This window comes from Conger conger, chromosome 17 (assembly GCF_963514075.1).
Source record: "Conger conger chromosome 17, fConCon1.1, whole genome shotgun sequence".
Taxonomy (NCBI): domain Eukaryota; kingdom Metazoa; phylum Chordata; class Actinopteri; order Anguilliformes; family Congridae; genus Conger; species Conger conger.
Window position 1 is genome coordinate 31,820,224 of NC_083776.1, and position 27,074 is coordinate 31,847,297.

Below are 27,074 nucleotides of genomic sequence, written 5' to 3' on the forward strand. Positions count from 1 at the left end.
TTTTTCGTTATAAAAATTGTACATGATCCTTCTACTACTTTTTAGAATGGATTTGGAGGGGCAACGCCTAACCTTTGAATAGTAAACTACACAAACAAATGTTGTGACATCACTTTCACTTGGGCATATTGCCTTTTGGCAGCATCACACACCCCCAAACGCATGTCTACATCAGTCACAGTAGATTGTTAAGAAATGTCAGATAAAAACCACCTGTCAAGCAACCTGTGATTAACTGAGCCAACATTATGAAACCTGTATAAGAATGACAAAAATGCTAAGAATTGAGAAACATTGTAACTAACACTTCTAACATTTTAGCAAGTCTCATACATGCAATACATTGCCTATAGTCATTGCTTGGCAAAATAGCTTCTTCTTCTTTTTTCAACTTGACTGGAATTTCAGTGAAGTTGACAGAAAAATGTTGATACCACATCAAGTAGGTTGGTCAAATTCCACATAAGATCTTTTCCCTTTCTGTCAATCAATATAAATGACATATGGTATAGCAACACTATTATAACAGTGAGGTGAAGGCCATATCAAAACCACATAATAAAAGGGAATTCAAGTCAGACTTTGACGCATTCATACAGTATTCTCCAGTACAACCCTGTTTATAGTTTCTATGCAAATACTGTTCCTTGTTTGCATTTGAGGCTGACCTGCAAAATACAAATTATAAATGTTTTACTAAGAAGCTTGTATGAATCAAACAAGAAAGATGTTTCCTCCAACTCCAAAATAAAATAACTACATCAAAGAAACTTTAAATGTTGACATATGTGGAAATACATGACTTACAGTTGGGCATCATACCAAATAACATTACAATTTTGCACAAAGGTTCTTGGAGGAAAAACACAAGATACTCCCTCACTAATGGACTTAAAGAAACGATATCATACACTATATAACTATCCATCCATCCATCCAATATCTGAACCCGCTTATCCTGAACAGGGTCGCAGGGGGGCTGGAGCCTATCCCAGCATACATTGGGCAAAAGGCAGGAATACACCCTGGACAGGTCGCCAGTCCATCGCAGGGCACTATATAACTACCCTGCTGAAAAAAACCCGCTCAAGCTAGGTTTCTAAACAGATGGTAGCTGGTTGACCAGTTAGACCAGCTCCATACTCATGGTATTTCACAGCTGATTTTACTCCAAAGTACACATTCAAAGAATACATTGCTATTTTCCTGATCACCTCTCTTTAACTCGGCAGCCATTCCTTCACCTCCTTGTTGAAATGGTTAGCAGTGGCTATTGCTTTAATGTTGGACAGAAGTTTATTACTGGCTGCCTCGTACAGAAATTGTTTTTTTTTCCCCCCAAAGTAGTCTGGAACATATCGCAGACAATGTTTGTTGCACTGGATCCAGTGATGGATGAGTATCCCTGATAAGATTAAAATATTAAAACAATATAATAACATATGTAATTAGGAACAGAATCATTGATAAGTTAGTGAGGTAGCTTCAAATTCCTGACTCAGTTCTCGACTGACAGCCATTGACGTTCTGTGAATTGTAAGGGAGCCAACAACAATTGGGGAGGTAGTAATTAAACATGACATACAAGTAAAGAAATGGTTTAATGGAGGTTTCCTTCTTTGGGTGTATCTGCAGCCTACAGGTAAATGTTAATGAGAAATACAACTAACTTTTTTGCGGCAATATTTTGAAAACATACAGCACTTCAGCAATACTGACTCAGGAGAAAATTCATAGGTTAATATTAAGAGTAACCCCTCTGTGGGCCACTGGCTTTCTGATAAAGGTTACATGAAAACCCATCCCTGCTGTAGAACTGCTTAGTACTGTCTAGATTAAGCAGATTACATCAAGAAGCTGTTTTCCATTTATTCTGGAAAGCAGCTGGGAATAATAGTTAATTGTTTTTAATGTTTGCTTAGAAATTGAAATATGCTGTATGACGTTGTTGTGGTTTTACTCCGGGCAATAATCTTCTAATTTGAATCTATGGGGTACTGTAGGGTACTGTAGCCTGGGAAAGGCTACCGAATTTGTAATACAATAATAGTGCTGAGTTTTAGATTGTGAATGCAGTTTCGGGTAGCTGCTATATTTAAAAACAAATCCAATGGTTAATCAAATCGAATGACCTTATGTAATTCTTAAAAGTAACTATTAGGGTGATGATATCGTGTTGTGGCTAATTGCCGTACGCCACTGCACTGAAGATTCGTAATGTTTTAGCTATAGCTGCATGGCTAGCTAGGCTAACTGCTTTCTTTCCACAAAGGATGCATCATTTAAGACACTCCAACGACAAGTTCAGACGATTTTGCCTGCTAACTGACCTAGCTAACATAACCAAGCCATATTTCTGGTATTACAGTTAAAGTCCAGATAGGTAAACGGACAGATTTCATAACACAGAATAAGATAACTTAACCAATGACTATCAAACTAGCTAGAGCTAACGTTACATTTAATACACGCCCAGTCGGGCTGGGAGTGAGACTCTCATCTTAAGTATCGATTTACTGAGTTAGGAAGTTGGCCACAGCATTCACATTTGTTCCATCGTGTAAGAAAATAATACATATGGTCTTTGTCATTGCACAATAGTAGCAAAACCCAGTCATTCTTCTATTGTGATTTGCACAGGACACAGACCGCATGCGCTTGTCGGCGTTTTCTGTTTTTTTTCTTACATTCCTGCCGAATTTGACTGAAGCATGCGTAGTAGCATTTCACAGTTCCCAGCTTACTTGGATATGTCAATCGCATAGTGTCGATCGACCAATCGGTGTCTGTATCTGTAGACACGTGGTCCTAAAAACCCGTTTGGGAGGCGGTACTTAGTCTCGAGCTAGGCTTAAAACCAGTGAGTAGACTGACAGAAGCGTTAGAATAGGGAGGGCAGGGGAGAAAGTACGGGTGAATTGTAACACTTTGTTTTTCTTTTTTTATTGAACTTATAGAATAACAAAACATCAAATATCCCTAGTAAACTAGTAACCTGCCCCAAGTTGTGAGGTTTATTTTAAATAATTAAGGGAGAAGGGGATTTACATTCACTATTCTTACACTTTTTAAAAATGTGTAAGAGCGAAGCTACCTCGCTAGCCACATTATTATTTTAGCGGCAGGAAGGGAACAAAAGATTTTTTTTACTTTATCAGGTTGTACTGACACTAAGCCCATGCTGAACGTGTCACCACCAACACAATGCCCGTGTTACTTTTTCTGATAGACACGTCCGCTTCAATGAACCAGCGCACCCATCTGGGCACTACCTATCTGGACATTGCAAAAGGCGCTGTTGAGACTTTTATGAAGGTACTGTAACCCCGGGAGAGACTTCACACAAAACGGCCTAAGACTCCCAAGAGGTTGGTTGTCTCGCCGTTATACGCCTGCTATAAATTAGCACCACGATCACTTCTTATTTTTGCATTTTTCTACAGCTCAGAGCTAGAGATCCAGCGAGCCGCGGGGACAGGTATATGTTGGTTTCTTTCGAGGACGCTCCCCACGGAATCAAGGTAACTTAACGTGTTTTTTTCCAAATCCAAATTCTCTTCTTGCTAGACTGCTAGCGTTTCCATGTAGTTCGCAGGTCCCATTGATGAGATTTATATGAAATCGTTACAGGAGCTCGTATCTCTTCTGAAACATGGCCGACATTTTGTTCCAATGTGCAGCAATGAACTATGGGTGATATGTATTTTTTTTTTTTAACAAACAGTGTCAAGTTAGAGGAGCTAAGATGCTATTTGAGAGCACAGTTTGACATTTGACAGAATTTTGACAGTTCGCCTAACTGTCTGTGATGGCTCACGTGTCATTTCCAAGCTATAACAGTTCGAGCCAAACGTCGGACTGAATTTAATTAGCTAAGCTATTTTGTCTTACCCGATCAAGTAAGAGTTACTTAAGTTTTCAGTTTAATGTTTTAGAATGTAATGACTACCGATTTTTTACCAATGCTTTTTTGGAGTAATGTGCAATTGAAATGACATTGCCACGTTGACATTGTAATCATTGAGGACAGTAATAACTTTCCTACCACTTTCTTTAGGCTGGCTGGAAAGAAAATCATGCAACATTCATGACTGAACTGAAGAACCTTCAAGCAGTTGGACTCACGACTGTTGGCCCGTCCTTAAGGACAGCTTTTGATTTGCTCAATCTCAATAGATTAGTTTCTGGGATAGACAACTATGGACAGGTATGTTGTATATAGAGAGATGAAGTTAAACTTCTATTGACACACCCTTCCCACCCAATCCCTCCTTAAAATCAGTTTTTCAAGCATTACTCACTTGCACCTTGTAAAGACATTCTAACGCTTATGAACAACTGAACAACAACCCCCTTCCCTCATTGATATAATTGTACAGAAATTTCACGGTGGAAATGTGCGTTTCCAGTATTTCTGTACCCCCATCGCAGTCATGCACTCTACTTAAAACACATACATACACTATATGTATGTATGTGTGTGCATATATATATGCGCTATATATATATATATATATATATATATATATATATCACTGAGCACTTTATTAGGTATTTATTACTTATTTTTTATACTTCTGCGTTATGCGTTAGTGTATATATATGTGTGTGTGTGTGTATGTGTGTATACACACACACACACACACACACACACGTATAGCATTTCATTAGGAAAATTTTTACTTTATTACACCTTCTTATTAATGCGATTATCTAATCAGCCAATTGTGTGGCAGCAATGCAATGCATACAATCATGTAGATACGGGTCAGGAGCTTCCGTCAACCATCAGAATGGGGAAAAAATGTGATCTCTTTGACCGTGGAATGATTGTTGGTGGCAGACAGGGTGGTTTGGGTATCTCAGAAACTGTTGATCTCCTGGGATTTTCACACACACTAGTCTCTAGAGTTTGCAAAGAATGGTGCAAAAAACAAAAACAATCCAGTGAGCAGCAGTTCTGCAGACAGAAACAAGGGAATGAGACATCAGAGGAGAAGGGCCAGACTGGTCAAAGCTGACAGGAAGGTGACAGCAACCCAAATAACCACACATTACAGGAGTGGTATGCAGGCGAGCATCTTCGAATACACAATACATCATAACTCTCAGTGGAGAAGCTACAGCAGTAGAAGTCTAATAAATAAGTCCTAAAATGCCTAATAAAGTGCTCACTGAGTATATATCTAAATATGTATAGGTTTGTTTTTTTATTTCATTTATTAATTGTATTATTTGTATTTGGTTTAGTCTGTTAGCATGAGACTGCTCTCCTTCCTTGAGTTTCACCATCATGAGCCATGATGGGGTTCCTGAGTCCAGTCCTCTCACACTGCAGACTGTGCACAAGACTCTTATAAAGAAAGCTCACATAAAAAGCGTGTTGAGTAAGACTGACAGGGCTGTTGGCAGTTTCTTACACCCGGAGGTGTAATTGAATTGTAGCTCCATTCTCACGGTTATAAACACATAAAACTGCAGACCCTGAAGTGCAGGGAGTGAGTGGAGGATGAGTGCATGGATTTATTTATGTTGTGCGGCCAGCTGTTTCCTGTGAAGTTGGAGGGTAAATTGACAATGTTTAAGATGAGGAAGGCGTGGGGGCGAAGTGGAGACCTTTTTTACTGCTTATCCGTAGCTCTCCTTAACACCCAGCAGAGAGAGGCTAGAGGGGAGTGGGTCCACTTACTGTATATTGGCTGTACTTTAAAGGTGCATTTGTATTTGTTACAGTGCTAGAGGAAATTAAGGTACAAACTAAAGCATTGACTGGTTTTGTCTGTTATCCTCTGAAGTGGGTGAGGAGTGTGTGTGGTTTATTTATTTATTTTTTCTTTGGATTTGGATTTCTTTGCATTTACTGGCAGTGTTTTGTGCCTGTAATGGTTTGTGGACGCTGGCCTCTCTCTGGACGGTGTTGTGGGCGAGAGCCGACAGGGCTTTGGGCAGCTATTCGTGTGCACTGCAGCACCACCTGCAGCTCCGTTAATGAACATTACCGGCTCCTGAACTCTTAAAAATAATCAAAAAATCTCTAAAAACGGCACAGGCGGGATGATGTACGTTGAAATTCAGTCAATTCTACTCAGGAAATGCGTTTAAATTCAGTTGATTGACAAACCTCAGTAGAACTACTTGGCCATGATTTGAATTTCAATTAATTTCTTGAACTGATATGGAATTGACCCGGACTTTGCAGCACACTATGGTGGGGGGGTACAGTCATACTCTTGCATGGTCAGTATGTTTTCTATTTGCTATTCTTTCTGTGAAGAAATGACTCCGATCAACAAACCGTACAATGCACACAAAGCCAAGAAAGTATAAACAAAACTTGCACAAACACACAAATGACACGTGCAAATCCCAGACTAAATATGTATGAAACCACTCTCTCCCCTGAAACTCGCACAACAAACCCCCGCTCGCCCGCAGGGTGCGCAGATGTGCCTTCTTGCAGACCGAAGCGCAGCTCGTAACCGCACGAGCACAGGCACCATTGCCTGTCCGCCTCTGGGCCAGGCTGTGTATACCTGCCTGTCAGAGTGCGGAGGTGAACCTCTTGGGGGGGGCGGCTCCCTCTGCAGTCCTGTTACGAGCTCCGCGTCGGCACGGCGACACCCGGGACAGGGCGTGGTTTCTAACGGCAGGGCCCGGGGGACGGGGGCTGAGGGCGGCGTTGTTTCGGGGGGGGGCAGGCGTTGTGGCGAGGCCCCCCTCTCTGCGTTGCCAGGTATGGTGCCCAGGTGTCTGTGTGCAGGAGACCCTCATGGCGTACAGCCGTGGAGGTTGCAGAGGAAGAACTCTACTTGCCGTCGGAGTTAAAATGGTCCCACTTGTGCTGTAGAGTCTGTGAAGGACTGTTCTCTTCAATGGGGATAATGCACTGTAGTTCAGTCAATAATTTAACAGTTTTCATGAGGAAAGTCTCTTTGCATTCAAAAAGGAATCTCAGAGAAGGAGTGTATTTGACGCAGCAAGGGCAAAGCTGTGAAATGGCCCTGTCAGAACAGATTGATGAACTGGTGAACTGCACTTCCAGCTATTCTCCCGGGCGGTTGTCATATCGCCACCGTGTGTGTCTCTCAGAGGGCAGCTGGGTCATTCTCAAGCCTTACAGTTATTGTTTTTTATGCATCAGAACCGTGACATTGAGTGCCACATGATCTATCACTTCTGGTCACTTCATGTGCACATGAGAAATATTGATTGCATTGTTAGTTTTTCCACAGTAATTGATTATTTTAGTTGCCAACCCGGTATTGGCATAGTTACTGTTATTGTTATTTTGATTTCACCACTTATTTCACATGTAATGACCTGTGTGTGTGTGTGTGTGTGTGTGTGAGTGTGTGTGTGAGTGTGTGTGTGTGTGTGTGTGTGTGTGTGTGTGTGTGTGTGTGTGTGTGTGTGAGTGCGCGCGTGCGCGCGCATCTAATCAGTTGCTTTTGCATTATCCCTGAGTTCAGATCTCTCTCAAAATCAGTGACAAAAAATACACAGTCCACTTGCAAATTGCAAAAATTGCGGATTGCATGATTTTCACCACGCCGGGAGTTCAGCTCTTCAGAGACAATAGTTAAATGCTTTTAATGTTTCCTTATGACTCCTACATTAAACTTTAGGGTGTAATTCATTGGTGTCCCAGCACCCATTGACCTGTGTGCGAATCCAGGAATGTGTACTGCTGGGTTTTGAAATATGAAGTCAGGGTTTCCATGGATACTTGACGGCATATCTTCTTATATCTGGCCTTTGGCTAAATAATTCATTTCCCAATTTGCGTTCACTGTAAAGCCTGCATTCGTAGTGCTTCTATCTGAGATAAGGAGTTGATATGATTAGTGGTGCTGCTGCTTTGTGGGGAACGCTGCCCTTGGTCTGCTTTGTGTTTCTGTGGTTCGGCTGGTAGTGCTGTGAGCTTTGTGTGTGTGTGTGTGTGTGTGTGTGTGTGTGTGTGTGTGTGTGTGTGTGTGTGTGTGTATGAGCAGTGTGTGTGTGTGTGTGTGTGTGTGTGCCCGGAGTCCCAGGGGGACCTCTGTGGCTCTGTGTTTCTGTTTCGGCTGGTAGTGCTTTGTGCTTTGTGTGTGTGTGTGTGTATGTGTATGTGTGTGTGTGCGCTGTGCTGTGATGGGTGGATGGGCGTGGAGTCCCAGCGGGACCTCTGCTGCTCTGTGAGAGCTGTTGGTAACATGGGAAACGCAGAGTGGGCTTGTTGCTTGTTCCGCTGCGGTCGTATCTGCATAAAGGCCCTTCCTGTCTGCCTGTGTCTATATCTGTATCTTTCTCTCACACACACTCTCACTTTCACTCCCTCTCTACACTGAAAAAAAGAACACTTGAATCTTAATGGGGATCTCATTAAGATCAAGTAGCAGGATTTTTGCTTCATTTAATATTGTACTCCTTATATTAAGAAGTCTTCCCTCACTAGCAGATCTTTTGAAAAAGATTTTTCAGTTGCATTTTTCAGTTGCATGTTTACAGTGTAACGGCTGGGCCCGATTGGCTGTCCTCTCGCTAATCCCGTTGTGTCATCCTCGCTTTATCTGATGTCAAAGTGAGGACACTGAGCGCTGAGGGAAATTAGCTCATTAACCTTGTGACTAATTGCGCTGAAGACATTGAGATGCGTGTAAGTGTACGTGTACGTGTATTTATTTAAATCGGGATGAAGAAAGAAGCTCATTACTGCTCCGTGACTCATTTGGGGTTTCGTCTTCAGTGCCTACAGGGCCAGTAATTAAAGACTGAAGTGTGTGTGTGTGTGTGTGTGTGTGTGTGTGTGTGTGTGTGTGTGTGTGTGTGTGTGTTTGTGTGTGTGTTTGTCTGTGTGTCTGTGTGTCTGTGTGTCTGTGTGTCTGTGTGTCTGTGTGTGTGTGTGTGTGTGTGTGTTTCCAAATTCTCCGGATAAGAGCATCTGCTAAATGCCAGTAATCAGGCACAGACACGAGTGTTTTGACACCACACCTATGCCAACTGCTAGTGTGCTATTGTTAGTGTGGCAGATGTTGTAGGATGTTTAGACATGTAGTGTGTGTGCGTGTGCGTGTATGTGGGTGTTTGACAGCTCTCTCTGTTCCCCTGCAGGGCAGAAATCCCTTCTTCCTGGAACCCTCCATCATCATTACCATCACTGACGGAAGCAGGCTGACCGGCAGCAGCGGGGTGCAGGATGAGGTCAGAGGGGAATATCGGGAGATTCTTAGTTTGTTTCCTGTGTGTGGGGTTCCGAGTGCGGTCACCGCACAACAGAATGGCAGCTTTGGGTTAATGTGTTGAACGTTGTCTTTTTGTGGGAACCAAAAAGAGCTGGACCTTTTGTGAACACGGTCACGCCCGTAAGTCACACATTATTGGAGGTGCACATCTGCAACGCGTTTCTGTGGGCTACAGAAGGTTCAAAGATTGCGTAAGGCCACACAGCTCTATCCTCAGGCCAGGTTTGGTGAGCTTGTCTGGATTTGTATGACCTCTTTCTGTCCAGACCAGTGGGAAGCAAAAATAAATAGAAGCTGTTCACCTTCAGTGCAGGAAAATGTCAGCTGTATAAGAGGCTCTTGGTCAGATGTTTAAATGTAAATGGTTGCTAAGGCTTGTTAATTGTGAATGTGAGGGAACAGGATTTGACCTGCCCGGCTGGTTGGTAAATGTTAATGAGGGAACAGGGTTTGACCTGCCCGGCTGGTTGGTAAATGTTAATGAGGGAACAGGGTTTGACCTGCCCGGCTGGTTGGTAAATGTTAATGAGGGAACAGGGTTTGACCTGCCCGGCTGGTTGGTAAATGTTAATGAGGGAACAGGGTTTGACCTGCCCGGCTGGTTGGTAAATGTTAATGAGGGAACAGGGTTTGACCTGCCCGGCTGGTTGGTAAATGTTAATGAGGGAACAGGGTTTGACCTGCCCGGCTGGTTGGTAAATGTTAATGAGGGAACAGGGTTTGACCTGCCCGGCTGGTTGGTAAATGTTAATGAGGGAACAGGGTTTGACCTGCCCGGCTGGTTGGTAAATGTTAATGAGGGAACAGGGTTTGACCTGCCCGGCTGGTTGGTAAATGTTAATGAGGGAACAGGGTTTGACCTGCCCGGCTGGTTGGTAAATGTTAATGAGGGAACAGGGTTTGACCTGCCCGGCTGGTTGGTAAATGTTAATGAGGGAACAGGGTTTGACCTGCCCGGCTGGATGTGTAAAGTTGTGACTCCACCCCCCCAGCTGCACCTGCCGTTGATCACGCCCCTCCCGGGCAGCGAGCTGACCAAGGAGCCGTTCCGCTGGGACCAGCGGCTGTTCGCGTTGGTGCTGCGCATCCCCGGCCACGCCCCGCTGGGCCCCGAGCCTCTGGGGGGCGTCCCCCCCGACTACTCCGCCATCACCCCCATGTGTGAGGTCACCGGAGGTGCGTCTGCCGTCAGGCTCCGCCCACTGCGAAAAGAAAGCCTTCCCTTCAGACTTAAATTCCTATTTCTGTAACTTTTTTCTGTAAGACTCAAATATTGCCAATGAGGCAAGACTGTTTCACTAATTTCAAGATTTGCCATTGGGGTAAGTAAATGTAACTTGTCTAACAAACTTTTTTTGAAAGACTTTTTCCCTGAGTCATCACTCTCTCCCTCTCCCTCTCTCTCTCTCTCCCTCCCTTTCCCTCTCCCTCCCTCTCTCTCCCTCCCTTTCCCTCTTCCTGCCTCTCTCTCTCCAGGCCGCTCCTACAGTGTGTTCTCCCAGCGAATGCTCAACCAGTGTTTGGATTCTCTGGTGCAGAAGATCCAGAGCGGGGTGGTCATTCATTTTGAGAAGACGGGGCCCGACCCCTTGCCTGTGGAAGGTAAATGCTGTGCCTGGCCTCTCGTTGGGGATCATCAAATCAAGGTCCTCCAGGGCTCAGGGCTGAGAACTGCTGATTGGCCACCCTCCCTTTACCTGGGAGTCAGCTGTGAAGCCAATTGGTCAGTTAATTACCTGGGAGAAAAGAAGACCAGGGATGGATTTGATGATCCCTGTGGTAGAAGATAAAGCTTTGGGGTCTTCTGTCCCTGTACAGGACCGCATATAGTGTGTACCAAAACCCTGGAGACCCCTGTGTAGGCCCAGCTAAGTTGGTGCTTATGTGATAGCTGTGTTATACTCAAACTTAATGCAGGTTTGACTTATTGCCAAAAGCTTTCAGTTCTCACAGACGGATCTGGTATTTAATAACTGTTAACATTTAGGATTCTGGCAAGATTTTGCTGTTCAGTCAGGTGTATTCAACGGCCAACTTTAGTGACTGCAGCTCGGATACTTGCGTAAATGGTTATTTTGGGAGAGCCTGGCCTATCTCTGAATACACTGTGTACATTGAATTCACATCTTCTCTCCCCTCCCTCGTTCCAGACGGCCCAGAGGTGAAGTCTGGCCCCCAGTCCTGGCACAGCAGCCACAAGCTCATCTATGTGCGCCCCAATCCCAAAACCGGGGTCCCCCTTGGACACTGGCCAATCCCAGAGGCCTTTTGGCCCGACCAGAACTCTCCCACGCTGGTGAGGTCCCCCAGGGAGGTGTGGGTGGGGGAGGGAGGGGGTGGCCATTCAGAAGTGTGTGTCTGTGTGTGTCTGTGTCTTCTCTACTGACGAGCTCACTCCTGTCTCCAGCCCCCCCGGTTGGCCCACCCCCAGGTGTGTTTCTCCTGTGTGGACGCTGAGCCCATGGTCATAGACAAGCTTCCCTTTGACAAGTACGAGCTGGAGCCCTCGCCACTCACCCAGTACATCCTGGAGAGGAAGTCTCCTCACACCTGCTGGCAGGTACGTCCTGTCCCCCACCCTGCTCCACCCGACAGACTCCTCCCCGCCCCCCTCTCTGTACCTGTGTCCGGGTGTGTTCTTATATAACACTTCACCAATATCCAGGTGTGTTTGTGTGCATATATGACTGTATCCTGGTGCGATTGTCTAACTTCTGCCTGTATCCAGGTGTCTGTGTGTAACTGGCTCTTTGTTGCTGTATCCTGGTGTTTGTGTGTAACAGGCTCTTTGTTGCTGTATCCAGGTGTTTGTGTGTAACAGGCTCTTTGTTGCTGTATCCAGGTGTTTGTGTGTAACAGGCTCTTTGTTGCTGTATCCAGGTGTTTGTATGTAACAGGCTCTTTGTTGCTGTATCCAGGTGTTTGTATGTAACAGGCTCTTTGTTGCTGTATCCTGGTGTTTGTGTGTAACAGGCTCTTTGTTGCTGTATCCAGGTGTTTGTATGTAACAGGCTCTTTGTTGCTGTCTGCAGGTGTTTGTGTGTAACAGGCTCTTTGTTGCTGTATCCAGGTGTTTGTGTGTAACAGGCTCTTTGTTGCTGTATCCTGGTGTTTGTGTGTAACAGGCTCTTTGTTGCTGTATCCAGGTGTTTGTATGTAACAGGCTCTTTGTTGCTGTATCCAGGTGTTTGTGTGTAACAGGCTCTTTGTTGCTGTATCCAGGTGTTTGTGTGTAACAGGCTCTTTGTTGCTGTCTGCAGGTGTTTGTATGTAACAGGCTCTTTGTTGCTGTATCCAGGTGTTTGTGTGTAACAGGCTCTTTGTTGCTGTATCCAGGTGTTTGTGTGTAACAGGCTCTTTGTTGCTGTCTGCAGGTGTTTGTGTGTAACAGGCTCTTTGTTGCTGTATCCAGGTGTTTGTATGTAACAGGCTCTTTGTTGCTGTATCCTGGTGTTTGTGTGTAACAGGCTCTTTGTTGCTGTATCCAGGTGTTTGTATGTAACAGGCTCTTTGTTGCTGTATCCAGGTGTTTGTGTGTAACAGGCTCTTTGTTGCTGTATCCTGGTGTTTGTGTGTAACAGGCTCTTTGTTGCTGTATCCAGGTGTTTGTATGTAACAGGCTCTTTGTTGCTGTATCCAGGTGTTTGTGTGTAACAGGCTCTTTGTTGCTGTATCCAGGTGTTTGTGTGTAACAGGCTCTTTGTTGCTGTCTGCAGGTGTTTGTATGTAACAGGCTCTTTGTTGCTGTATCCAGGTGTTTGTGTGTAACAGGCTCTTTGTTGCTGTATCCAGGTGTTTGTGTGTAACAGGCTCTTTGTTGCTGTCTGCAGGTGTTTGTGTGTAACAGGCTCTTTGTTGCTGTATCCAGGTGTTTGTATGTAACAGGCTCTTTGTTGCTGTATCCAGGTGTTTGTATGTAACAGGCTCTTTGTTGCTGTATCCAGGTGTTTGTGTGTAACAGGCTCTTTGTTGCTGTCTGCAGGTGTTTGTGTGTAACAGTGCGAAGTACAGTGACCTGGGCCAGCCCTTTGGCTACCTGAAAGCGAGCACTGCCCTCACCTGTGTCAACCTGTTCGTCATGCCTTACAACTACCCAATGCTGCTGCCCCTCCTGGGTGAGTGCCCCGCCCCGTCCCCTTGCAGAGGCCCTGATTGGGCTCCTGTTCTCATTGCTGTGGCTGATTTGTTTTTGTTTTTCTGGTTTTCTCAGATGACTTGCTCAAAGTCCACAAGTTCAAGCCCACTGTAAAATGGCGGCAGTCCTTTGAGAACTACCTGAAGACGATGCCCCCGTACTACATTGGGGTGAGCTGATGGGTCTGGGCGGACGTCTTTGGGGTACTGCTTTGGATCCTGGGTCTCCAGTGTGAACACTCTACATGCTGGTGATTTGGACGAAATCGCACCCCTGAAGGAGGTTATGCAGCAAGTGAATTCCCACATTGGGGTGATGCAAATGCCTCATTAAGCTAGCCCCAGTTTGACACACGGCTCCCTGTCACCTACCTGAGTCCGATTGGCAAGTGCATTGTATTTCCTATACCAGCGATCAACACATCTGGACCTTGAATCCTAGTCTAGCCCTGGTTTTATTTTCTCCCAGGTAGCTGAATAGTTAGTGCTACTGATTGGCCACACTGTGATAAGATCCCTGTCCTAGACTGTGAAATGCACTGGTGTGATTAAAAACAAAAGTTTTTTTTCCTGATTAATAAGGCATAGATTTTTGGACCCAAACTGAAGGCAGAGAGCTAGGATATACCCTAAGCGCACCCATCAACAGCTTTTGCACTCTGATGGTTGACGGCATAAGCAATAAAGCCAAATATTATTGGCCCCCAGAGACACTTGGGGTGTGAAAATGAGCATTTCCTCATTAATAAGGAAGAATCGTATCCCTGGAAATGCTGTGCCGTAATTGCCCTCCTGAGGTTTGTGTGAGAGAAGGTTCCAGAAGTGAGCTGGGGCTGTTTCCTCGTCGCAGGCCGTGCGGAAAGCGCTGAGGACAATCGGAGCCCCCAACCTGCTGGCCGACAACATGGAGTACGGAATGAGCTACAGCGTGGTGTCCTACCTGAAGAAGCTCAGCCAGCAGGTACAGACTCACACACTCCCTCACACACTCGCTCACATTCTCTCTCTCACACCATCTCTCTCACACCCAAAAATGACACTTTAATAGTTGTCTTGCAAAACATAAGGGATTCAGTTATTCAAATATCTGTGTTTTTGGATTGACTTTCTGTACGTCTCCTCAGTAATGGTGGCTGAATGAAGTAAAGGCGTTGGTGTAGCTCCTGTGTCTTTGTGGCTGTGGTTCAGTCCTGCTGGCACTGTGCTTGCAGACTAAGCTGGAGGCGGAGCGGGTTTTGGCATCGGTGGGGAAGGGAGTGGCCCTGGAGCAGGGGATTAAGATCCGCACCCGCTCCAACGGGGTCTCCCTCGACGAGCGCAAGGACTTCACACAGCTGCTGCAGAGCATCATGGGAGACGGGCCCGCATGCCCGCTGGACCTCAACCCCAAGGAGTTTGGTGGGTTTCACCTGGCCAAGCTCAACAAGGTGAGCGCCCTAAGGATGTGTGTGTGCCTGCATTTGCGTGCGTGTCTCTGTCGGTCACTAACCTGCGGCTCTGTCTCTCCCCCTGCAGGGCCTGAAGCCTCAGAGTTTCCGGAATGCCTACGACATTCCCAGAAGGCACCTGATGGAGCAGCTGAGCCGGATGAGGAGGAACCTGCTGAGGGCTGCAGGGGGCGTCCTGCGAAGCCAGGACCAAGGTGCTCCGCCCGGAAATCACGCTCCGCTCTCTCCCTTCCCCTTCTCCCCTCCCGTTCCCTACTGTGGGAGGACCTCAAACTTCCCTGAACATGCATATGCATCATATATTCTCCATCTCAGCTGTTTGACTGTGTTGCACAGTTCTCAGTCTCTGCGCTCTTCTCTCCAGACCAGCTGCACAGTGTCCCCATCGCTCAGATGGGAAACTACCAGGACTTCCTGAAACAGAGCCTGCCCCCTCTCCGAGAGGCCGACGGGGACCAGCCCAAACGCCTGCACACCTTCGGAAACCCCTTCAAACTGGACAAGAAGGTTCCACTCTTTAGTTTGCTTTTACGAGCCGATTGGTCAGGCAGACGATGGTTATGGTATGATTGAAGTTTTGAGACCACCCCCTGTATTGAGACACGTCTCCTGATTGGCCCGTTCTCTCCCCAGGGCATGATGATCGACGAGGCGGACGAGTTTGTGTCCAGCCCCCAGAACAAGAGCAAGCGCCCCGGGGACCCCAGCCTGCACGGTGGGGCCCCCAAGAGGCGGCGTTGCATGTCCCCCCTGCTGCGCCCCGGGCACTCCTACACCCCTCCGGTGCTGAACAGCCCCCCTCCGAACGCCTCCAACGGGCCCCTGCCCCCCGCCACGCCCCTGTGCCCCGCCCCGGCTAACGGCACCAGCCCAGCGCCCGCTCTCAAAGGTGGGTACCGCCCCGGGGTCAGCCTCCGAGGATCAGCCTCTCATTTACCATAGAGCGACCGAGCTGGAGGTCCTCGCTGTTCACCATAGATACCACGGGTTCATCTCTCCGTCAGTGTCAGTCAGTGTTCCACTAACAAAACAAATCCCACAGAGACTGGTTGGCAAATGTTTCCTTTGTAGGAAAACCGGTCTGTTGGCATACTCTGCTTGAAAATGTCAGGCAAGCATATGACATCAGTACAGTACAGTAATGTATAGCTGACACCCTTCTCCAGAGTCACTAGGACATTTCGTTTTTACTTCTGTCCGTTTCTGCAGCTGAAAGCTGAGGTGACTTTGCTGAGGTAATTCAGGTTAAGTGCGTCTTTCTCAGGGGTACAATGGCAGTGCCCCACCAGGGAACCAAACCTGCAACCTGAGTTACAAGCTCCCCCCCCCCAACCTCTGTACATTATGTAACTGATGTTTCATTACACTATCCTGGTGCTTTTGTTGTTCGATTCGGTTCAGTTTGTTCACTGTCACAAAGACCCTTTACAGGATTACGGGATAAAGGCCATGTTTCTGTTTGTCGTCCCGTAGCTTCTGACAACAACAGTATGCTGGACGGTGTGTTCGGGAACCACATGGGGAATCACTACAACCCCGAGAGGGCCCCTGAAACAGAGGAGGAGGAGGAGGGGGATGAGGACGAAGAGGAGGGGGGTTGGGGCCGGACGCACGGCAGACTGGGGCTGTCCGAGGACAGGACGTTTGGGCCCGGGGACCCCCTCCTCCGGCCCTCTGCTGGTCAGCTGAAGAAGCTGCGCGACATGGAGAACCAGCAGAACAACGCCGAGCTCAGGGTCCTCATCACCAGGGAGATCAGGAAGCCCGGCCGCCGTACGTACCGAGGGGCCCCAACCTGCATGTGGGGTGGTTACCAACGTTCGCCCATGTTTGAGAGCCGATTCCTAATGTTCTGCCATGTGTGAGAGGCGATTCCTAATGTTCGGCTATAGGGGGGCGACATGGCTCAGGCAGTAAGAGCAGTCGTCTGGCAGTCGGAGGGTTGCCGGTTTGATCCCCTGCCCGGGCTGTGTCGAAGTGTCCCTGAGCAAGACGCCTAACCCCCAAATGCTCCTGACGAGCTGGTCGGTGCCTTGCATGGCAGCCAATTGCCGTCGGCGTGTGAGTGTGCGTATGAATGGGTGAATGAGAAGCAGCAATAGTACAGCGCTTTGAATAAAGGCGCTATATAAAATGCCGACCGTTTACCATTTGATGCCGTGTTCTTTGTGTACTTGTTGCTCCGACTTGGGAGGTTGGAGTTACGAACTTGGAGCATTCCAGGGGTTAGTTTGGATCAAACATAAGTGACATGATGGCTGGCAAGAAGCTCTGACACGCTCTGAGCATTAATACCTTCAGAGTTTTTTAACATACACAGTTCGCTGGGAACCGTAAAAACGGATATCAAAACTTTACACAGGATTTAACCGTTTGTCGTATTGTTTATTCCGACATTCCATTCCGAAATTCAATTTTGAATGACGTCAGTTTCCTCCTGCTCAGAAGAATCTGGAACACGGCGAATGTGCGGCCATGTTTGTGAGGGGCACTCAGTCGTGTTTCTGCAAGTGAATCTGCTCTATGCCTCTTAGTGGGCAGGATTATTAACCCTGTTCTACTTACAAATCAGATAACCCGTCTAGGATTTCATTTTAGGTCAAGGCTACTTGATATCTGGTCTCGGCAAAGCAGAACATTTCATAGGCCAAAGTGGAAGCTAGAGAAGCCAAAATCTAATTTGATGCGAGGGCATCGAGACCAAGAAGCGCACAGTGAAAGCACTTATCCCATTCATGCAATCGAAGCATTACATTACGCTAGAGCCACTCCGCAGATCCTGGGGCCCGATGGAGACCCCCAGGAAACTCTCCTCCAGAGCGCCCCACGGCCTTATGGGTCGTAAGGCAAGACCCGAAATGGCTGTCCGGGCAGCTCTTTTTAAAAGGCCATGAAAGCGAAAAAGCAGCCCATCCACTGCAGTGTCCGGTGTAATCTGAGCTCTCCCATCACACACAACCCTCTGGAGCTGAGGTTTGTTCTTCTGGCTCCTGTGCCTTGATTTCTGGATTTTATTTGTACTATATTTTGCCCGATTTAAGTCGATTTAAATTTCGGGAAGGGAAAGTTTTCCTTGCGGCAAGGAAAATTGATGTGTTTTTGCAATTATCTCCATTTCGCAGGCTTTGAAAGAATCTTCCATTTCCTGAAGCAGGTCCAAGGAAGCCTGGATACACGGCTAATATTCCTGCAACACATCATCAGAGAGGCTGCCAGGTAGGCTGTATAATCCCCTCACACCTCATCTCAGAGGCTGCCAGGTTGGCTGTATAATCCTTTTACAGCTCCCATCATCAGAAAACCCGCTGCGGTGATAAAATTGGGTTTTTCTCCAGTGAAATGTACCCTAGCGAGCTACTGTCTTGACCTAGCTATCGATTTGGTTTGATGGGTTCGTTGGCTGATGTTTCTGTCCCTTAAAACAAATTTAAATTCCCCTTCCCTCCAAATCTGCAGGTTTAAGAGGCGGGTCCTGATTGAGCAGCTGGAGAACTTCCTGGAGGAGCTCCACATGCGGACCAATCACTTTAACCAGCTGGACTGACCCCGCCCCCGGTCCTGCTCTGTGGGCCAATCATGAAGCATCTGGACTAAGTGTGCATGCGTGTTTGTTTCTACGGCGCTTTGCACTAAGGGTGTCTGGACTGGTGTTGGGGGAGGAGTGGCTCCGGCCCTGTGATTGCGTAAAACCCCCATGTTCTCGTCTGTAGCACTTGGATAAAGACGGTGGCTGACAGGATAAGAGTTCTCAGTGCTGTAATGGCTCTCTGTTGGGGGTTACTGACGGAGAGGACCAGGCAGGAAGCAATCCTTCACTCCTGCGGGAGGAGCCGTGTGGATTACTATCCGGTCAAAACCATACTTCAGTTTGTTTGTTTCTGTTCTATTTAAGTGTTTATTTAGTTCATTCTTGACCCGACAGAAATCCTTCAGTAATTGATTTAATATGGAGGTCCTTTAGGTATTTACAGTTGTCAGCTATTTGTTTTTTTTTTTTGTTTTTTTTTTTTATGTCTAAAGTGAATCTTAATTTGTTCCTGTGAATTTCTCAGGAAATGGCATTCGATGTGTGGTGTTTGGAAGAGAAACGATGAGAGGTGGAGACACTGACCCCTCCCCCACCCTCCAGAACATTTGAACATTACATTGTTAAAACTGTATGCCGATCTGTGTTCAAAATACGGGGGTGGGTGAGTCACAACCACACAGCTGTGGCACATTAAACTGGCTTAACAGGCGGTTTACATGGCTTTGATTCCATGGCTGCTGACCTGCCTTTGTTTCTCTTGCATTGTCTTTGCCAAATATTTGAGAACTCCCCTCTCCCTTTAACCCCCTTCCCCCCCTTTCCCCCCCTTCTCATGAGGACCAAATATTTGCCATACTTGTCCTTATTTAGGAGCTTTCTGAAATGTACTACTAAAAGAAAGTATTTTCAATATGATATGTACATGATGTAAATAGTCAAATTTGAGAACTATTTATGAGTAAGTACAAAGAAATTCCTTTTTGTAAGTTTCATTGAACAAAGTTTCTATTTTACACTGTGAATGGCTGATGGAAATAAAAGACAAGTAGCCTCTCAAATGTTCCTTTCAACCTTTTCAAAAGCATTTTTTATTTTCATAAGTGGGGATCACCTTCAACAAATTTGGCCTGATGCACTTAAGTAGTAGTGCATGGGATTTGCCTTCCTAGTCTTCAGGTCACGACATCAGTCACCTTCTGCTCCACAACTGCGACTATCGGAAGCTCTCCTGGAGTTGTGCTAGCCAAACCCCTGCACCTACCCCCCCACAACTTTCTCCACCATCCCAAATAGTCACCCACTGTGAAGAACCAGCAACAAAAATATACGCCACGCTTCAAATGAAAAAGAATGTATTCAAATTTTATTTACAGATATGTACAAGAATATTGTCCCTCTCGCTGAAGCAGGAGCTGCTGAGTCTCCAGCCTGCCCCCAATAAATAGCATCAGCAGGCAGCTCCCTGTGGGGGCGGGATGGGGTATGGGGAGGGGGGTCACCAGGCTCACGCTAGCCCCGCTGGGTTCACCACTCGGCCCATGAAGAGAACTGAACCTGTGGGGGGCACGGTGAGAGAACATGCAGAGTTTTAAACGGCTGGACACCGCACACATCAGTCCTGTGTTTCTGCCAGCCAACTTGAACTCTCCTCCAGCTGGTAAAGAAACGCACCGAGGCACGGCCAAAGGGTCTGGAAGGTGATTTGAAATTGACTGGTCACAGCCAAGCCTCATTTAGTTATTGGATTTAAACTTTTAAAAGTTGTGCTTGAGCTTGATTCATAAAAGAAATAACTGGTGGAAAGAGTTTATAGCCTAAATCTCAAATGAACGACGTGTTTTACAAATACCCTGTCTTGCGGATGCAGCCAGTAAGTCATTTTCCTCTAAATAAGGTTGCGTTTCAACGTTTCTTCCACTCTTCATGCCTATAATTTACTTTCAATTAAATGTTATTTTTAAAATGCGAACATTGTCCACTGCTTCAGTTTGCAAGCAGCCGTTAAATGTGCAGTGTCTCCACATAACCAGCAGGTAATAAAATTGCACGTAGTATAAACTAGAGATACAATCATATTTATATGTATCTACCTAGTAATGGTTTTCTGCGTAAGCTACTATTTAATATACAATTAGATCGTAAATAAGGTCCCAGCTTTGACCAGCTCTGATTTCAGTGACCCTGTACTCTTCACCGAGACGGTGGGGTGTGTCAATAGTGCTGGTGGTTCTAGCTCTGTGGTTCTAGCTCTGTGGTTCTAGCTCTGTGGTTCTAGCTCTGTGGTTCTAGCTCTGTGCTGCACTGCTGCTGGCCCTCAGGGTCGGTTATTTTAAACACTTCTGATAACAGTAAAATACGAAGGAAACCAAAGTCCACTAAAATTCAGAACCAAATTAAAAAATGGCCAGAGCCATGCCTGATTGGAATTTGCTCTTCTTCCACTTTGTGGCTGTATGAGGGTAAACTGGCCGCCTCCGTACCTGTGCTGGCCTCCCTCAGGAGGAAGATGAACGGTCGGTCCGCCTTAAACACGGGAGCGCGTGACCGCTTCAGCAACACCATCGCTGCGGGGGGGGGAAGAGAAGCATCCGGAGTGAGGAGTGAGGGGGTGAGGAGAGGGTCTGCTACAGGAGGCTAAAGGCTGCTTCATGCAGGCTACCTGCCTGAAGGGTTTACCTGTAGCTGCTGCTGCCTTGGTTCCCTCTTCAGTCACCTCTATTTTAGCTTCATGAATGGCTTCTGACACATACAGGCCATCCTCTGCTGGGAAAGAGAACAGGGCACATCGTGTCACACCTCTTTCACACTGTCACTGAGAGCCCCTTCCCCCCAGGTTTGCTACAGTTTGTACATATTAGCTGATCCCAATATGAAGTGGCTCCATCCAAATTCAAAGGGGGTTTGGCTTTGGTTGGGTTTCACTAGGGGCTCAAAACAATAGTTATTTTGATTGGTTGAAAAGGTATAAGGTATTGAGAATGCTATATGGCATTTGGGATTTTACAGTAGTTACACTTGAGTGCCATATGACACTGTTGGGACTGAAAGAGTTAATGACTGAGTTTAGGCTTTAATCTTTCTTGGTCTTAAGACTGAGTCATGCTCGGGTGCAACTGAAAATTACAGCAGTGTTTACCTGAGATTCCACCAAAGTCCGCAGCCATGGGGTCAAAGATGTCAGAGATGCCCAGAGAAAGCAGCACTGACTTCAGGTTGAATCTGCTCTGGATCCTGAACCTGTAGGAAATCAAGTTATTAGCATTTAGCGCACTGTGCAATGCAGCTAAGAAACGTTTATCAGCCATTTTGTTTTTGAGGGGCTGCAGTGCAGCTGGCTTTGTATCTCAGAGCTTTCAGGTTCAAATCCCCATTGGGGCACTGATAAACACTAATGACACAAATAAAATGAATTACTTCAGTAAATAATATGTAAATGGTTGGAATTTATATAGAACCTTTATCCAAAACGCTGTACAATTGATGCTTTTCATTCACCCATTCATACACACACTCACGGCGATTGGCTGCCATGCAAGGCGCCAACCAGTTCGTCAGGAGCATTTGGGGGGTTAGGTGTCTTGCTCAGGGACACTTCGACACAGCCCGGGCGGGGGATCAAACCGGCAACCCTCCGACTGCCAGACGACTGCTCTTACTGCCTGAGCCATGTCGCCATGCCCCTAGCATTTATTACCCTATATGTAATAATTCTGTGTAAGTTCCTATGGGTAGGGCCATTTTAATAAGAATGCAAATAGTGTAAAACTACTGTTACATCATTATTAGGTGGGAGTGCATTAGTGATCCAACTGAATCCGTCTGACACGCTCAAGCGATCATTTCCACAGCGGTATTGTTTCCCAGCAGCCTCTCACCGCGGCAGGAAGACGTCCATCTTGGCTCTGCGCAGGCCGCTGGCCCAGAGCGCCACGGCGCGGGAGCTGAGCTGCGTCTCCAGCAGAGCCAGGGGCAGCTTCCTCTCGCTGGGCAGCGCCACCAGCAGGCTGAGGGAGTCGCCCAGGTAGGGCAGCTCCACCACCGTGTACCTGTGGTCTGTGGGGGTGCGGAACTGGCCTGGGGAGGTCACACACCAACTCGGTCAGCTGGCCGTTACAGAGCCCTGATTTCATCAACGTGCTATTAACGTGTCCATCGTCCTAATGCCGTCTGGTGTCTTTCCTGCTTCTACATAAAAACATTTCAGGCCTGGAATTACCATTCCAAACATGTTAAATTGATGCAGAGATGCAATAAAAACAAGGCTGCGAACTTTAAAATGATCAAGGCTGACATCTCTAAACTGTTATGTGTCTTCAGATAGAGCCATATAATTCCAAGCTGTTGAAGTGTGAAGGTTTGCAGCGCAGATGGTGAAAGTGACGCACTGCGCCCAATAACAAAGTTCTGTCTGCGCAGAGACCGGATGAGCTTCAACTGGAATATTTCAGATCCAGCCATATTACTGCATTTTCATTTTCTCCTCACTAATGCAGTTTGGAAAGTTATGTGGCTGTAAAGAAATAACTCCAAACTGTGTGAATAAAAGTCAAACTTAAGAACAAATGAATCCAGGACATATTTAGTTGGTTCTTAATGTTTCTTTTTCTCAAACCTGACATATACTTGTACTTTGATACAAAAGTGAATTAAACCAAGCATTGTGTGATTAAACCAGTAAGCTCAGTGGCATTCAGCCAAACTGAAACAGATGCTGACAGGCACATTCAGAGTGATTTATGCTGCTTACACTCCTTTTCACGTGCATTTCATTTACACGGGCGGACATTTACTGAAGAAATTCGGGCTTTAAGAAACTTGACGAGTTGAAAGCCCAACACACCATTATGCATCCAAAAAGTATGTCAGAAGTGGGATTCGAACCCACGCCTCCATTCGGAGACCAGAATACTCCTTTGTTAGGAAGGCTATTAGCCTTGAGTCTGGCGCCTTAGACCGCTCGGCCATCCTGACATATCTTCACAACGTCATTGTTACAGAAATCAGCTGTGACAATTATACATGGTGAACTTGCTCCAGTAAATAAACAGGAAGGTTTCTTTACCAAATTTGACCTCTGAGGCCTGGTACATCATGGGCACTTTGGTGGTGGTGCCGTCGGAGAGGGTGAATGGAAGGTTCCGGGTCTCAGCGAAGAGGAACTGCCTCTGCCAGGTGCCCCTGAAGGCCACGCTGCTGACCAGAGCCATCTGCGTCTGACCCCACCCCGAGGGCTCACCCTGCTCCTCCACCAATCCCGCCAGCTCCTCACCGCGCAGGAGGGCGGGGACATCACCCACTGGAGGAGAGACAGGCACACGCAGTCAGGAGGTGTGTGTGCGCGTGTGTGTGTGTGTGTGTGTGAGAGAGTGTGTGTGTGTGTGTGTGTGTGTGAGTGCATGTGTGGGTCTGTGTGTGAGTGTATGTGTGGGTCTGTGTGTGTGTGTGAGTGCATGTGTGGGTCTGTGTGTGCGTGTGTGTGTGTGTGTGTGTGTGTGTGAGTGCATGTGTGCGTGCGCGGGTCTGTGTGTGTGTGTGTGCGTGTGCGGGTGTGTGTCCGCGTGCGTGTGTGCACGCGCGTGTGTGTGTGCGTGCGAGTATGTGCACATGTGTATGCATGTGTGTGTGTGTGTGTGTTTGTTTGTGCTTGTGCATCATCATGTGTCAGATGGAGGAGTGCTTTTTATGCGGGGGCGTATTCTACACTCACCGTTTCCATGGCTACGGACCCACTGCTCCACCTGTCCTCGAGTGTGGTTGGGCTGGCTGAAGTTGGTGCGCACCACGCTGCTGTTGGCCCAGGCTGATGCATGCTGGGTAAACTCCTGGGAGAGCTGCATGCCGCTCTGCACAAACAGGGCGCAGGCCAGCTGCACCCTCACAGCCTGCGTGGAGTTACTGGGGTCCCCCTGGACCTGCTGCAGGAAGTCCTGCATCCGGATCTCTGAGAGAGCACAGTGACAACAACACAAATCCTCATTGGAAAGCTGGAATGTAGTCCACTCAGTCAGTTACGTCAGTGAATTAATAAATCCTTACTGTTGTCAAATTGCACTTCACAATTGTAAAGCATTTTCAGAACATAACTCAGGGTATACTGTAGATTTGGGTTACATCAGACAGGTGTTGAATGAGAGGCTGATTCAAAAGTGAAAAGAGCATCACTCAAACTCATTTAACTGGGCATGCTCAAAACACAAACATTCCACACCCTGAACCCTAGTATGTGTTAGTGTATGAGAACTAAGGTTTGGGGCCAGCTGAGTGAGGGGATTATTTTCTTTGCTCAATACTAGGTATCACAGAGCTTTGTATTGATATGATTGGGGGGTCAGTATGTTTTAAGTGCTTCCAAACTGTGATTGCCATTTTTTTTGATAAGTAGTGGGTATTGGCCTAATTCTGCCCTGCATGGATTATTTGTTGTGTTTCTTGGTAAATTTAAGATTTACAAAAAATTTAGATGGACCCCACACCTCACTGCCATAAAGAGCAATTGGTTTAATTATAGCTTCAAATAATAACTTGTGGTGCCTATTTCTTCTACACAAAATACTGAGCACCTGAAATGACCCTTTTTACAACTATGGGGAGATTTTCAACCTATTTACAAACCGCCAACGTGGGTAGGGTAATTTCTCACCATGGCACTATCTGTGCTGTGATCCTCTCTCGATCTCTATCCTATCTGGAGATGGAGGTATATAATTCTCTCTCATACCTCAGCTCTCCCCATCTCTTCCGAATTCATTTCCCTCAGGACATTCTGTAATAGCCATTTAAACCCCACAAGCTCCAGAACACATCATCTGTTGAAGGGTCAGGGGAGAGGCCGTTTTTTTTGTGTGTGCTGTGTTGCTCTGGAGTTACTCAGCATTACTAGGGGAATAATGAGATTATGGGGAGGGGGAGGCATTAGGGCTCCAGACACCACTCTGCTCCCGAGGTTTGGGGGGCCTGGCACGACTCAGTAGTACCAGGCCGGCCCCAGCCTCCTCCTTAGCGCTAGCGCTAATCGAAGGTCTCACGGTGCACAGAGTCAGTCTACGCCACAACATAGAGCCTGCAGCTCTCCTTAAGCACACAGGAATGAAACATCATTGTCTATAGTCACAATGGTAGTAGTGACGTGATTAGAAAAAAGGTAAGTAAAATAATTAGTCGGATTAATGGGACGTTTTGTAATGTGGTGATAGTACTGATAGAGTGTGCAAATTGTCATCGCCTTACCGTTGGAGTTGTACCTCAGCGCCCCCTCCAGCTGGGACAGGGTATTGCCTCGTGCCCCAAACTGCAGCAGCCCCAGAGACATGGACACGCTGGCTGGAGATATGATCAGGTTGGAGCTGTTGTCGGTCTCGGTGAGGGTTTGGTAGAGGCTGACGGCAAACTCCGTGTGCAGCTCCTCCAGAGTTTCCCCCGCACTCCCATGCCCCTTCTCCCCCAACCAGAGGCAGAGGAAGAGTGAGGTCATCATCAAGCGACACGACAGCATGAGGGACAGGGGGCAGAGCTGCCTGGGAGAACGGACAGGTGAAACAGGGTCCGCAGAACTGGGGCTCACTGCAACACAAAGGGGGATTGGGACATTAATAACAGCACGTCTCAGCCTCTGCAGCAGGAAACCACTGGTTCTGATGTTCCTTACGGACATTCCTTACTTTGCTCTCTCTACCTGCAGTACCCGATCTGTCCATTGGAGGACTGAACTTTGACTTGTGAGTCAAGGTGTGCAGTTAATATCTTTTATCAGAAATTCGCTATTTTCACATGTAGCATTCGCCTGTCCAGAGTGATTTATGCTGTTTACATTCCCTCTCGCGTGCTATTTCATTTAAGCTCTTCAGGTTTTAATCAAGGTTGTAAGCTCAACAAACCATTATGCATCGAAAAGGTATGTCAGAAGTGGGATTTGAACCCACGTCTCCATTCGGAGACCAGAATACTCCAGTACGAGGAAAGGTCCTTAACCTTGAGTCTGGCGCCTTAGACCACTCGGCCATCCTGACATGTCTGCATTGGGGGCATCTTGTGAAAATGTAGCCTACAAGTGTAGTGTACATTTTAAAACAATTTCGCGTACTAACGCTTCGTTGGATTGTTAAAAAAACTTTTAAATCGAAAGCGAAGTAAAGTAGCAGTATTAAATATGATGTCGATTTGTCCCGACTGAATCTTGCTTTGATATCAGAAAATTAAAAACACAAAATATAAAAGTAAATCGTCATTTAAATAATTTCTCATTTAAAATAATTGAATTAAAATGGCTATTTTATTTCGTTCACAAATTGCAAGTTACATCAGTTTGAATGAGTAGAACCTGCACTGCCTAAGTCTTCAGGAAATTTGCCACAGCGCTAAGGCAAAAGTCCGCAGTTCTGGTCAGCTACTCACCGCTTGGACCAGTGGGTTCTCAGCCCACTGAGGTAGTAAGAGGGCAACTCAGTTCGCTCGTGCTCGGTATCTGGCCAGTCACGGAGCGCTTGCTTGCTATAGTATCCTCCTCGTCTCAGAAGTGTGCTGCCCGCTACTTCTTCAGCCGGCTGATTGAGGTCTGTTCAGTCATAAGACTGTGTTTAAAGGGAACGATACGTGTTTGCACTCTCTGTCGGCGATGTCCGTACCACTCGGTCAGAATTCCTGCCGGCCGGAGCTATAAAGCGCCAGGCGGAGAGAGGTATGTCACTGACCAGCAAATCCGGGACCGGGCTGGGAAATGCCACACGCGCGCGCACACACACATGT

At 46.8% G+C, this 27,074-nt stretch overlaps 2 protein-coding genes and 2 non-coding genes across 4 annotated transcripts; 1 reads left to right on the forward strand and 3 right to left on the reverse strand.

Annotated features, from left to right (window-relative positions):
* Nucleotides 1-2,894: 2,894 nt before the first annotated feature.
* On the forward strand, nt 2,895-19,402 carry ints6 (integrator complex subunit 6). The gene is made up of 18 exons (XM_061227050.1): nt 2,895-3,315; nt 3,444-3,521; nt 4,058-4,207; nt 9,091-9,180; nt 10,214-10,397; nt 10,698-10,823; nt 11,372-11,517; nt 11,629-11,781; nt 13,204-13,336; nt 13,432-13,526; nt 14,206-14,316; nt 14,567-14,782; nt 14,871-14,997; nt 15,168-15,310; nt 15,437-15,692; nt 16,277-16,576; nt 17,926-18,019; nt 18,260-19,402. Exons 1-18 carry the CDS (start codon nt 3,205-3,207, stop codon nt 18,345-18,347), a joined length of 2,601 nt encoding a protein of 866 aa, XP_061083034.1. The 5' UTR covers nt 2,895-3,204; the 3' UTR covers nt 18,348-19,402.
* Nucleotides 19,403-19,836: 434 nt separating this feature from the next.
* Nucleotides 19,837-26,940, reverse strand: serpine3 (serpin peptidase inhibitor, clade E (nexin, plasminogen activator inhibitor type 1), member 3). Its single transcript, XM_061225743.1, has 9 exons — nt 26,724-26,940; nt 25,560-25,892; nt 24,040-24,273; nt 23,395-23,628; nt 22,208-22,406; nt 21,469-21,569; nt 21,009-21,092; nt 20,813-20,896; nt 19,837-19,886 (listed from the first exon to the last, which is right to left on the reverse strand). The coding sequence occupies exons 2-9, from the start codon at nt 25,822-25,824 to the stop codon at nt 19,837-19,839; spliced, it is 1,251 nt and encodes a 416-aa protein (XP_061081727.1). The 5' UTR covers nt 25,825-25,892; nt 26,724-26,940.
* trnal-caa (transfer RNA leucine (anticodon CAA)) lies at nt 23,193-23,303 on the reverse strand. Its single transcript has 2 exons — nt 23,266-23,303; nt 23,193-23,238 (listed from the first exon to the last, which is right to left on the reverse strand). It is a non-coding gene; the product is annotated as a tRNA-Leu (tRNA).
* trnal-caa (transfer RNA leucine (anticodon CAA)) lies at nt 26,227-26,338 on the reverse strand. The gene is made up of 2 exons: nt 26,301-26,338; nt 26,227-26,272 (listed from the first exon to the last, which is right to left on the reverse strand). It is a non-coding gene; the product is annotated as a tRNA-Leu (tRNA).
* Nucleotides 26,941-27,074: the final 134 nt, after the last annotated feature.

Excerpts from the sequence above, each read along its gene's own strand:
- serpine3 (XM_061225743.1), bottom strand. The coding sequence starts at position 25,824 with ATGCTGTCGTGTCGCTTGATGATGACCTCACTCTTCCTCTGCCTCTGG. Across the intron at positions 24,274-25,559 it reads GCTGAGGTACAACTCCAACG|AGATCCGGATGCAGGACTTC; the intron begins GTAAGGCGATGA and ends GTGCTCTCTCAG. Across the intron at positions 20,897-21,008 it reads CAAGGCAGCAGCAGCTACAG|CGATGGTGTTGCTGAAGCGG; the intron begins GTAAACCCTTCA and ends CCCCCCCCGCAG.
- ints6 (XM_061227050.1), top strand. The coding sequence starts at position 3,205 with ATGCCCGTGTTACTTTTTCTGATAGACACGTCCGCTTCAATGAACCAG. Across the intron at positions 10,398-10,697 it reads CATGTGTGAGGTCACCGGAG|GCCGCTCCTACAGTGTGTTC; the intron begins GTGCGTCTGCCG and ends CTCTCTCTCCAG. Across the intron at positions 10,824-11,371 it reads CGACCCCTTGCCTGTGGAAG|ACGGCCCAGAGGTGAAGTCT; the intron begins GTAAATGCTGTG and ends CCCTCGTTCCAG.